Here is an 11,848-nt window from a genome sequence, read left to right as displayed (position 1 = left end):
TATTTGAACCCTAAATATTATTAAATCAAAATTTTCATAAACCAAATTCAAGAAACACACCCTACGTCTACTGGCTCGTTTAGATTCTTCGTATGATTTTATTTTGATTTAATTTATATAAAGAAAAATAATTGCAGTCATATTCTCTTGACAGTATAAAAGGGCGCCCTCGACTCCTCGTCATAATCGCTTTTTATTTGAAAAAATTCTGACTAGGCCAGATAGCTAGAGGATCTGCTGCATCTCTGTCCTGTATAGACATCACTCTAACGTTTAGCAGCGGCGGGAGTGTGCCGAAGACGAAGGCTGTCGCACTTTTAAATGGTTAGTTCCTTTCTCTCGCTAATAACTAGATTTTATTTTAAGTCAATCTATCCATAAATCTGATATTGAAACGGGATCCTAGGGTTTGATTTTGTAATGAATCCCGTTGTAGGATGATTCGAACGATGAATTCGAACCGCTTTTTGATTACAGTCGCATTCAGCCAGTCGGCGTGATTTGCCTCGACGGTTAGTGCCTATCAATTTGATTATCAATTATCTTGTCGATTTTTACTTCCTTCGCAGTTCTTTTATTTTCCGGTATTTATTTTGTTTTGCGATGGGGAATTGGCAGATGATAACCTGGATGAATCACCGGTAGTTCGCCCTAAAAAGCGGAAACCTTTGGATTCTAAGGTAAAACTCCTTTTTCTTTGGGTTTTCCGTATGATTCGTTTTAAGAGTTTGATGTGAAATATACAAAGCTTAAGGTTTCTGTGCTCTCTTTTTTGCACTTCCCTAATATTAGAAAGAAAAGAAAGACCAGGTTGAGATTGCCAAAGATGTTACTGTTATTGATTGTGATGATGACGAAGAAGAGGATTGGTTGCCACCACCTCCAAAAAAATTGGATAGTTGCATTAATTTTGAGGAGGATTCGACTTTGAAGGCCTTGAGGTATATTAATAATGGAATATAAATGCTTATTCATCCCATATGCATCTGACTTTGGTGAGTAATAGTACTATATAGAACCATTTATAATTATGTGAGTTTGTGGCCACATGAGTCCTATTGCTAATTCGATTTGATGATTGCTGACTATACGTAATATTGTAGCTATCGATCTTATTTATTTGATTGGATCAATGCTTGTTATGTCTTTGGATTTATTCTGTGATAACTCATGCTTGTTGCTTTCTAGTTATATGTAGCGCAGGATCTATTGTGTTTTTGTCGTTTTTGTGAACCTTCTCATGTATGACAAGGTGTTGTAGAAGGAAAAGTGTTTCCTTAGAAGTTTTTGCATGACCATGTGTCGTATACTGTTTGATTGTATCTGATAGGACCATGATAACAGTTCATCTGTAAAACCAGAATAGGAATCTTTTCATCAATTTTGTTTCTAGGCATTTAAGATACCTCTAGAAAATGCTGCGAAGACCTTTTTTAATTGGTTTGCACCGGTTTATATAATTAATGTTGTTTTTTGTTTTACTAATTTTTGGTATGTTTATAAAGAATCAACTTCAACTAATGTGTGAAGCGATTCCAATTTCCACCAGTAGAGGAAAACTTTTGGAAAAAAGATGACATATCTCAGTGCTTGATCAGATGATTATCTGTATTTTGTTACCCTATTGTAGTTAATTACAATTTTATATTGAGATTTGTAGAAAAAACAGTGTGCTTGGTTTGTGTTTAAATAGTTGTTTGATGTGGTGTTTTTTGAGAATAAATACCCTATTTTTATCAGGAATCACGAGTTATGTATAGTAAAGATTGATAAATAAATAAAAGAGAACAGAGCCAATGTTTACCGTTTATGTACCATGATCGAAGTGGTGGATTTCATCCCTCCACCAAGAAAACTAAAAGTTTTCCTTTGAAGTTGACATATATCTTCTTTTCTTAGGTTAAAAAGGCAAGAACTGGCATCTTTTGCACAATCAACCGATGAAGTGATTAGAGCTGTTGAAGAATCTGAAAGAAAGGACTTTAGTGCTTCATTGCAGTCTTCTCCCAAAAGTATTGCCAAGCAACCAGCTCCCGAGAGGGAAAAACTCGTTATATCCATTCAAGACAAGAGTGGGCATAAGCAGTTTCGGGTTTTCATGGTAAGTAATTCTTTAAAATCTCTAAAAACTAAACTTGCTGTTTTTCGCTTTCTTTTATTGTTCTGCAACATGAAATATTTTCACTTAGCAAACTCCAATGAGTGTTTTGAAATGCTCCACTGGATAAGGTGAAAACAAAAAAGTGCAGAAATATTATAACTGCAGTCTTTCTTACTCCCAGAAATGTGTGAGTTGAAGTCTAAATCAATGTGAATACTATTTGCATTTTTTCGCTGCATTTTTAGGATCACAATATATGTTTAATCTTCTATTAGTCTTAATGCAAGTTGAATATTTTGTGGACACATATTTACTTGTGATTTTTCTATGTTCCAGTCTTTTTTGGTTTCGATGACTTTGAAGTGAAATAGCTGTTGAATGCTATATTTTGAATGAAAAATTGATGTTTAATATTGAATAGCGAAAAATGGGTGTAGAAAAAACATAAAGTAAACAAACCTAAAAATTATCGTTGTAGTAGAATACTAGCTAAAAGCTATATGAAGTATCTTGTTTTCCATCTTCACTGGAATGACATCATATAACAATTGTGCAGGATGACACATTCGAGCGGCTGTTCAAGTTGTACGCAGAGAGAATGACGCTGGACATGAATAATCTAGTTTTTTCCTTCGATGGGGATAAAATCAGTCCATCGGCGACTCCTGCTAGCCTAGAAATGGAGGATAACGACATCATTGAAGTGCATGTGAAGGCAAGTTGATCCAGGTAATAACATGTTTCTGGACATCATCTAACTGCAAGTAGCCCTATGTTCTTCAATACCTCCAGAGGACAATACATACATACAGTTCTTGAGCTTTATGGATGAACTTTAATGAGATTACATTTGATACATTTTTGGTCATTTCTGTCCAGCAAATGTAAATCATGAGAAATCTCTTCTCTTATGCTTTGTTGGGGTTTCAAAATAAAATATATATGTATATTTGTTTATTTATTTCAGAATTATTTTCAAATTTAGTAGAGCAGGGCCGGGCCTGGGCCCGTGCTGGTGACTTTCCCACATGCTTTTAAAGTCATAATTAATTCTCCATGTGTCATGGGGTTGTGGTGGGCCCTAACAAGGTCCAAATATGGCTCGTTTTTTTCAACTTCCAGCCCAGTGTACTAAATTATGTCCCAAGCCCAATTTGACCCAACTACCCTATTAAAGTAAAATAATAAAATTAAAAGACAATCCCTGGGAAGTGACAGAGCAGAGCAGGACAGGAGAGGACACATCCCTTCCCTTCTTAGAAATTTTGATGGAAGACAACTTAATATAAAAGTTTCACGTTGTACAGGCAACTCCTTGAATTGGACTAGTGCTTTTATTTGATTATTTATTCACTCTACCAATAAGGCAATATAACCAACTTAATTTTTTAGACACAAATTAAATTCATTCAAGATTGTTCCAAAAAGTCTCCCTCAGGCACACACATGTCTATATATATTAATAATAAATATTTTAGATGAGAGTTGAGTTGAGTTGCCCATGCGGAGGGGGCAATCCTGTAGATGACGTGGCGAGTTGGGATTGGGTGGAGTGGCAAAGTGTATGGATGAGTGGTGGGCACCGTCACATGCTTCAGAAGAGGGATTGGATAGATAACACTACACCAGAGTTTCACATTTGAGCGGGTGACTCATAATATTATTTTATTTATTTATAATTATAATTATTATTATTGCTATAGTGCTGGTGCTGGTGCTGGTGCTGGTGCTGGAGTGGCTGCTGCTACTGCTGCCCACCTCAGCCAAAAAGTGCAATCCCAAAAGATGGATGGAGAAAGCAGATAAAATGCTTTTAAGGCATATAACTAACAGAACAACCAACCTTCTTGCCCTATTTTTTGGCTTATCATTTACTTATTATCATCCCCTACCCCCACCCCTCCATGATTCCTGTGATTATTACTCTACTCAACTCCCTCCTTTTCACCACCCGGAGACCTTTCTTTCTTCCTCCATTCATTCATTCTTCCTTGTTTGGAATTGGACCAGAGCAGAGCGCCTTACCGTTTTGATGTCAGGTGTGTTGTTTCCTTTAATTGTTTTGATTTTGCATGTTCGATAGATGTGACTTTTTGTGTTTGTTGTGTGTCTATCGAGATCTTACTTCCAATTATTGGTGATCTGAGGTTAATTTTACTGCTAGTTAGAATTGCGTGATTTGGTTTAGATCACAAAAATTGCTTGCGAACTCTCTCACACACATGTCAAACAGTAATTAACTTCTTCCTAGCATTGCTGCATGTGTTTTGCTTGATTTAGGGTAATAGTGGTGTTGGATCTTAATTCAGCAAGCATAGGATCGATTCCTCTGCTGCTTTATTTGATTAAGGAAGAAATGCTTTTCAAGTATGAATCGAAGCCATTTTTGACCTTCTAGTTTCATCCAGATCTACTGAGGCTGTGTATCTGCAGTTAGTTAACTTGTATATTTTTTACTTTCAAATCTCCACCTGTAACTCAGATTTATTCAGCTTATAATTACATATAGGTCTGTGAAGTGTGAACTGGAGCTTGAATACATGCCATGGTTGTTAACAATTACCTGTTACTGAGCGACAAACACGAACAGGTTGCTAATGGAGAGGAGGTGTGAGTTCTGCACGTCGTTGTGCTCAATCGTGTATTGTAAAGCAGATGCAGCACACCTCTGCTTGTCCTGTGATTCCAAGGTCCATTCAGCCAATGCTCTTTCCTACAGACATCCGCGCACGCTTGTGTGCGAATCTTGTCGATATTACCCGGCGCTAATTCGCTGCTTCGACCACGCGATGTTCATGTGCCAAAGCTGCGACACCAACCATCACGTAGCTTTCCAGCACCAGAAGAGAGTGATCAGCTGCTATGTAGGCTGCCCTTCTGCCAAGGATTTGGCTGCCCTGTGGGGGCTAGACTGCAACAAATTGGATCGTAAATCTCTAGCTTCCGGGGCTCCCAATTCGAGCATTTCTAGCAATCAAGAAATCAGCTACTTGATCCTGCAACAAATCCAGGACTTGGAAAAGCTCCAGCTATCCGAGGGCATCAACAGTAGTTCATGCTCGGTGCATGTCAAAGAGAGAACCATTGGATTGCCATTCAGACAGAAAACTCTAAACACTTCTCCAATGGAGCAATTCAATGGACAGATCGACTTCCAGAATTCGGACAACGTTATCGAGGTCAAGGCTGAGGAGCCGCTGTCGTCGCCATTCTCCCAATTGGACAGCCTGCAAGGAGGAGATTCATATTGGCAATGCAAAAGCCCACTCCATAACAATGAGGTCCTCTCATGATATGATCTATACTATCTATATCGCCGTTTATGTTTTCTTTAAATCGACCAAAAAACTGTTTGGTTGAATTCTGCAGATTTGGCTTCAAAACATGCAAGATCTTGGCGTTTGTGATGAGGTAAAATGGATGGATGATGGTAATATACCCGACGTGGACTTGACCTTCCGCAATTTCGAAGAACTATTCGGAAGTGAGCACGAGCCAGGCAGAGGCATGGTTGATGATATAAACACGGTCAGAAATCAGCTTCCCGAGCTTTATTAATCCTTTCTTGCATGACGTTCTTAAGGATATCTGTTTTGCAGTTCCATTTCATCTGGCTTCTCACTTTTTGTTTTTGGTTCATATCTCATGACAGAAAGTTCCCGGTCCATCCCCGGTTCGGGTGGAGAAGGTCTCAGCTGAACCGGATGGAATGCAGACAAGCAATTATCCAATGAGGGCATGTTATTCAACGTCATCCTTTTCCGTGTCGAGGATGACAGGCGAAAGCAGCGGTTCTGAGTACAAGGATGATGGTGTCTCCCCGACTTTCCCAACCCAACAACAACGTAACTACCCTCATGACTCGGACAATGCAAATAAAGGCAGTGTCAATGTGGTGATGAGATGCAAAGAGAAGAAGGTGTTGAGGTAATTAATTATTTAATTAGTTTTATTTATTATTTATTCAAATGAGAGAGATTTTTTTTTTGTGTTAGGCATGAGAGGCAAGGCATGATGCATAATAGATTCCCAAGATCCAAATCAGATATCAAGAAAAGGGGTAGAGGTCAGGCTTTGAAGGCAGAAAGCTCTGCAACCGCTAGAAGCTTCTGAACACACTCATGACAACCATTCCTTCATCAATTCATCTGCTTGTTAGTCTGTAAATATTATTATTATTATTATTATTGTCATCCAGCTGAGAATGCTCTTCCACCAAGTTATTCTCTCTTTTTTTCACATTCGTGTCGAGTCCAATTTTGATCTCGGGAGATAGTGTGTTGTGTTGTCCACTGTTATTATTATTACTATTATTAATATTTGTCGCTGTCGTGTATATGTATGTATGTATATTTTGTTTTTAATCTTATCAGTAAATAAAGAGCAGTGCAATTGCGTGGAAATTCCTTAAAGTTGATCAAGGCCGTCGATCGAGCATGGCCCACACAATCAACGGTCCGATTGAGATCCCCTGCAAACCGTGTAGTCAGTGGTGGACCCCACACGCTACGAGATGCGCTTTTCAACGTACCTGTGGTTTCTATAAATACAACCGTCGGGGAAGTGTGGGGAAATCAGAAATTAGGGTTTGAAGGAAGGAAGAAAGAGGAAAGAAGTTGAGAGATGGAAGAGGAATGGGGGACGTGGTAAGATGTAGGATTATCTAATGATTACTTAAGCCTTTGCATCTTACCTATGCCTCCCATTCCACTGCTTTCTCAACTCGATTTTCCCTTTCCCTTTCCCTTTGGCACGAAGATAAGAAGAGAATTGGGAAAACGATGCAGAGGTAAGGGGAATCGTATGGCTTGGGCAGAGAGAGATTCGTTGATTCAGATTTGGTTATCTTCTTCTCCTCTGCTTCTTTCTAATTTCTATATTATTGTCTTTTGTTTCATGTGATTTATTGATTATTATAAGAGCTTTAATTTGTTGCAGACGCAGGAAACGGAAAAGAAGGAACAATCTGCGAAACACCAGTTAGATTCCAACAAAATAAAATAAAATAAAATAAAATTGCATGTATTTCCAGATGAACTCTAATGGATCGATCAATTTTATCTTTTACAAAAAAAAAAAATAATAAAAAAAATAAAGATAAAATTGAGGCACATTAAAACATATTCATTTAAATTTCAATAAAGGAGCCCGTTATAAATTTGTGATTCTAAGACCATTTTTATGACAAAGGCTCAATAATAAATTTAGTGCCGTCACTTTCAACAAGGCCCAAAGTCCATTATGTTTTAATATTAATTAAAATACCCAAGGGCTTCTGACGGCCCACATTTAAGCATGAGGCCCATATTGATACAATAGGAGACCAATTCAACATGTTATATTTACACAAGGCCCATTATACAAACCCAATTGATGTTGGTAGGTTGAAATTGAATTCAAGATGTTTTAGTAGAAAATATACTCCTATATCATATGAAAATATGATAAATGTATATAGGTTTGGTTGTTTTGTGTTTTTCAATTTGCGGTTTTTTTTAAAAATAAAATAAAATAAAATAAAGTGTGAACAAATATATTGTTAATATACATAGTAATATATATATATATATTGTGTATGTATATATTTTATTTTGTATAAGATTAATAAGAATTGCGTGATGAAAACACATATATATATATATATAAAGCAATAGGCTAAATGCAATAATTTGCAAATTACATCAATTAAGTAAATCAAATTAAAAATAAAAAATAAAAAATTGTGTGATTACAGATTTCATTTACAGTAGCAACTTAGTCAAATTTGCAAAAAAAAAAAAAAAAGAAAAAGAAAAAGAAACTTCAATTATAGATTGATTTAGCGTACCAACTTAGGCATTCTTGCAGAAAACTTGGATTATATATTTCATTCATGGTATGGTACCAACTTGGAAAAGTGGTGTTGGGATTAGAGAGTTAGAACTATTCGAGGCAGCCAATGTGGTATAAAAATGCAATTTAATTTGATTATTATATATACATATAAAGATTTTGATTATTATTATTAATACTAAGAGAAAAGAACAATAAATAAGAATAATGGTTTGAATGAAAGTGATAAAAGTGAGTGAGGAGCAGCGCACGCGCCGCTTTGTGTCGCGTGCTGGGCAGACACACTCTCACTTTTCCCAAGTTTTTATTACCTTTTCTGGCTTCTTCCTTTTACCATTTTCGAACACCACACACTTCCACGCCACACCACTCAGACTCGATAATAATAGTAATAATAATAATAATAATAATAATAATAATTTCATGAAGCAGCTCTCAGTCACTGGAAAATACTACTACATTGGGATCATTCACCTAGTCCAAATTGTTACGAGAATGAATTATTTAATTGATTATCGAAATTCATCTTACTCGAATTTTATTTTTAGATGCCGTTCAAACAACTCTTTTATTATTTATATTTTAAAAAATAAAAATAAAAATGTTATCAATTAATAGTCACAGATGCAAACACGCGTTTGCTAAAATTTAAAAAACTTTTGACCAGAAAAATGCATTGTTTTAAAAGTTCTTTTTTAGTACACGGCGCGCACTTTTTCAATAATTGGGCAATTATTAAAAGGAAAAGAAGGATTCATAAGTAGGAAGGTTTTTGTCTGGGTACGATTGTGATTGCATCCAACCCCACCCGACAATACATTACATATCACTCTTTATATATATAAAATAAAAAATAAAAATCATTTCATAAGAGTAATATGTACTATTATCTCAATCATTTGGAATATAATGAATTGATTGATTATATATTAGCCTCTCATATTCTTGTATTTATCATTAATAATTAACTATATACAGTCAAAGATCATTTACATTTACATAATTAAATATATTTTTTACATGTATAATTAAATTGCACACACACACACACACTAGTGTTTGTTTTGTTGTTCCCCACAAACATGCCCTTAATCTTACGTTGACTACAATTTCCACACTTGTCATCACTCCCAATAATCCATAAAAATATATCCAATATCAGTACTACTACTACTACTAATAATAATAATAATGTTATCAATTAATTAATCATATCAAATATATATATATATACATACATATATATCTACATACATAGCTCTTTAAATACCGCTGCTGCTGCATATACTAAAAGGTTATCCCTTGCCCTTGCCCATTTTCTAACTTCTCTTACAGTCTTACTCACACACACACACACATATATATATATATATGATATTTTCTGCGCTTTATTCATACAGAATAATGCGTCGACGTGGCGGTTCCGGCGCACGGTGCCGGCACCGGTGGAGAAGGGTAGAAGTGTAATTGTGAGAGCTTCACAAAAGTGCCCAACACAGCTTTGCAACAAAACTTGAGTTGCATTGCAGGGGAATTGAGGATAACGGTCCGAATCTAATTATTATTATTATTATTATTATTATTATTATTATTATTATTATTATTATTATTATTATTATTATTATTATCATTATATGTCTTTATATATATATATATATAAATTAAGTTTGTGTTTCTTTGTAGTAAGTAATGAGGAGGGCAAACTGCAAGGGGGTGGAGGATGTAAGATATACATACATGCATTGCACTGTAGTAGTAGTAGTAGTAGTAGTAGTAGTAGTAGTAGTTGGAGGGTAGTTTAATTTGGGAATTCTTGCTAGTTCTTATTATGCTGCTGGGCATGCATGCATCTCTAACATCCTATTATTCCTGTAATAATAATTATACTAATAATATCGTTGTTAATTTGTAACATGCACTGTCTTGAATTGTACTTACAGAAATCAATCGCGACTTTTTTATTTCATTGCATAATGGATTTTGCACCTTGACTTCTTATTATATAATCAGGCCCAGACCCATTTAAACAGAAAAGTCCAATAAAGGCCCATTAAGTCCGAAATGTCCCACTAAAAGCCCAAAATAAGTTTGGGCCGGCCCAGTAAAATCAGTCAAATTAAATTATCTGTAAATAGAAAGTTTGCTTTTTGGGTGAAGAGGGAAGAGAAGTGTAAGTGAAGTGGTAGGCACGTGCATGATTTTGCTTCATGGTGAAGGAGGCCTGTGTAAGGTGGGCAGCTGTAATATCATCTCTGCATCACCTGCTGCCACGTTGACAGATATTTCCGTAAATGGACGGTGGTCGTTCTTCCATTCCTCAATTTTACTAAATAAATATATTTATTCGTTAGTGCCTAAACTTGAATTCACCAAATAAAATAAAATAAAATAAAATAAAATCTGCATCGTCGATCATTTTAAAAGCAAATAAATATTTGGTTTTGGACCAAATCGAACAGTTGCGAATGTGAAAAGGACCACACGCAAGGCTGTCATAATCAACAAAAGTTGTAGCCATTTGGAAGACAGATACCTATATTTATAAAATTATTTCAGTACTATTATTTTTTATTTTTAAATTACACCATGTATTTCCAATCAAGCGGTCCGGTAAATTTATTTACACCTAAAGAAAAAACTGTATTATTCCCAGGAACAAAAAAAAAAAAAAAAAGAACTATTATTTTACAACAGGTTGAAAAGAGCACGTCAAAGGGCACTCTCCAAAAACCTCAGAAAATATTCCCACAAAAAAAAAAAAGAAAAAAAAAAAGTCAAAGGTCAAACTTCTAAACCCCCTTTGCTATTAAAAAAAAAAAAAAAAAAAAAAACTGATCAAAACAGTACAGCCTAATTAAAAAGAGCTGCGACGGGACGGTCACGCGCCGCCTCATCGGAACGGAAACCACGCGAGGAGATCCTCCGCCACGCGGCTCTGCGTGAGGCTCATGCGCTCTTCGGAAACGAGCGGCGTCCGGCAGAGCGGGCAGTTGAAGTTGAGGTGGTCGAGCCAGCCGTCGAAGCAATCCTTGTGGAAGGCGTGGCGGCAGAGCAGGCGGCGGACGACGTCCCCCTCGCGCATCGGGTTCAGGCAAACGACGCAGTCGCCGTCCAAATCGGCGTCGGCGGCGGCGCCGGAGCAGGCTCGATTGAGGTTCATCTGTTCGCAGAGGACGATTAGGCCGGCGAGGCCGGAGCCGACGACGTCGTATAGAGCTCCGGCGTGGTTGTGGCGGTGACCATTTGGGGAAAATCCCAAACCGCTGAGGATAGTGAGGAAGAGCGAGTTGAGATAACCTACGCCCCGGGCCATAAGCACCACGGCGCACACTAGCAAGGACTCCGACGACACGTCGGACAGCTGGTTCTCTAGACCCATCACAGGCGATCGAATCTGATTCCGGTCCGGTGGAGAGCAGTGGTAGAGTGTGGATGGCGCAGGTGGAACAACGTTGGACCACAGCCAATCAGAGATAATATGAGTAATAAACACTTATGAGACTGGAAGACTGACTGACGACTGCCTAAGCCTATGCCTATGCCTATGCCTATGTGCAGTTGTAAGAAGGCCATCTGTTTATGCCACGACCTTACCCTTTGCTATATATACACCACACCGCCATCCCTCATCCCCACCCCCCACCCCCCGCCCTTTTTTATATTAACTAATTTTATTTATAAATTAAAACACACAATTACTAGAAAAATAATTTTTTTTTTTTTTTTCATTAAAACAATAGTCTTGCTTTCAAAATAATTATTTGTGACCCCAAGTCTCCAATAAAACCACCTACCATATTTTTATTTTTGTAATCTCCATATGAGTAAGGATAAAATTGTTTTTAACCATTTACTTCATATCTATTTTAATGTTACACTATTATGTTTTTTTTAAAAAAAAATTGTGCTAAAAAA

At 36.7% G+C, this 11,848-nt stretch overlaps 3 protein-coding genes across 11 annotated transcripts; 2 read left to right on the top strand and 1 right to left on the bottom strand.

The window, feature by feature from the left end:
- Window positions 1-169: 169 nt before the first annotated feature.
- Window positions 170-3,070, top strand: LOC127260570 (uncharacterized). The gene is made up of 6 exons (XM_051288341.1): window positions 170-324; window positions 437-512; window positions 619-680; window positions 793-941; window positions 1,900-2,101; window positions 2,658-3,070. Exons 1-6 carry the CDS (start codon window positions 322-324, stop codon window positions 2,823-2,825), a joined length of 660 nt encoding a protein of 219 aa, XP_051144298.1. The 5' UTR covers window positions 170-321; the 3' UTR covers window positions 2,826-3,070.
- Window positions 3,071-3,792: 722 nt separating this feature from the next.
- LOC127261095 (putative zinc finger protein At1g68190) lies at window positions 3,793-7,901 on the top strand. Of its 9 annotated transcripts, none has more exons than XR_007840850.1 (7): window positions 3,793-4,140; window positions 4,611-5,382; window positions 5,471-5,629; window positions 5,754-6,028; window positions 6,097-6,747; window positions 6,860-6,890; window positions 7,040-7,901. XR_007840850.1 is itself a non-coding variant. In XM_051289286.1 (5 exons), the coding sequence occupies exons 2-5, from the start codon at window positions 4,699-4,701 to the stop codon at window positions 6,212-6,214; spliced, it is 1,236 nt and encodes a 411-aa protein (XP_051145243.1). In that variant the 5' UTR covers window positions 3,793-4,140; window positions 4,692-4,698; the 3' UTR covers window positions 6,215-7,901. The 9 variants fall into 9 exon arrangements, 4 of the variants coding, with proteins under 4 accessions (XP_051145243.1, XP_051145239.1, XP_051145241.1 ...); XR_007840849.1 differs by having other exon boundaries at window positions 6,860-6,942; XR_007840847.1 differs by having other exon boundaries at window positions 6,860-7,901.
- Window positions 7,902-10,583: 2,682 nt separating this feature from the next.
- On the bottom strand, window positions 10,584-11,527 carry LOC127261030 (E3 ubiquitin-protein ligase RHA2A-like). The gene has a single exon (XM_051289166.1). The coding sequence runs from the start codon at window positions 11,310-11,312 to the stop codon at window positions 10,824-10,826; it is 489 nt and encodes a 162-aa protein (XP_051145123.1). The 5' UTR covers window positions 11,313-11,527; the 3' UTR covers window positions 10,584-10,823.
- Window positions 11,528-11,848: the final 321 nt, after the last annotated feature.

The sequence above is a fragment of the Andrographis paniculata genome, unplaced genomic scaffold, assembly GCF_009805555.1.
Source record: "Andrographis paniculata isolate CXL003 unplaced genomic scaffold, ASM980555v1 Contig62END, whole genome shotgun sequence".
NCBI lineage: Eukaryota > Viridiplantae > Streptophyta > Magnoliopsida > Lamiales > Acanthaceae > Andrographis > Andrographis paniculata.
This window is presented reverse-complemented; position numbering and strand designations above follow the sequence as displayed.

Bases quoted from the DNA above. Each gene is read 5' to 3' on its own strand.
- LOC127260570 (XM_051288341.1), top strand. The intron at 513-618 runs GTTAGTGCCTAT...GGGAATTGGCAG, and splicing joins CGGCGTGATTTGCCTCGACG to ATGATAACCTGGATGAATCA. The intron at 942-1,899 runs GTATATTAATAA...TTCTTTTCTTAG, and splicing joins TCGACTTTGAAGGCCTTGAG to GTTAAAAAGGCAAGAACTGG.
- LOC127261095 (XM_051289286.1), top strand. From the start codon at position 4,699: ATGGAGAGGAGGTGTGAGTTCTGCACGTCGTTGTGCTCAATCGTGTAT. The intron at 5,383-5,470 runs GTCCTCTCATGA...TGAATTCTGCAG, and splicing joins GCCCACTCCATAACAATGAG to ATTTGGCTTCAAAACATGCA. The intron at 6,029-6,096 runs GTAATTAATTAT...TTTTTGTGTTAG, and splicing joins AAAGAGAAGAAGGTGTTGAG to GCATGAGAGGCAAGGCATGA.
- LOC127261030 (XM_051289166.1), bottom strand. From the start codon at position 11,312: ATGGGTCTAGAGAACCAGCTGTCCGACGTGTCGTCGGAGTCCTTGCTA.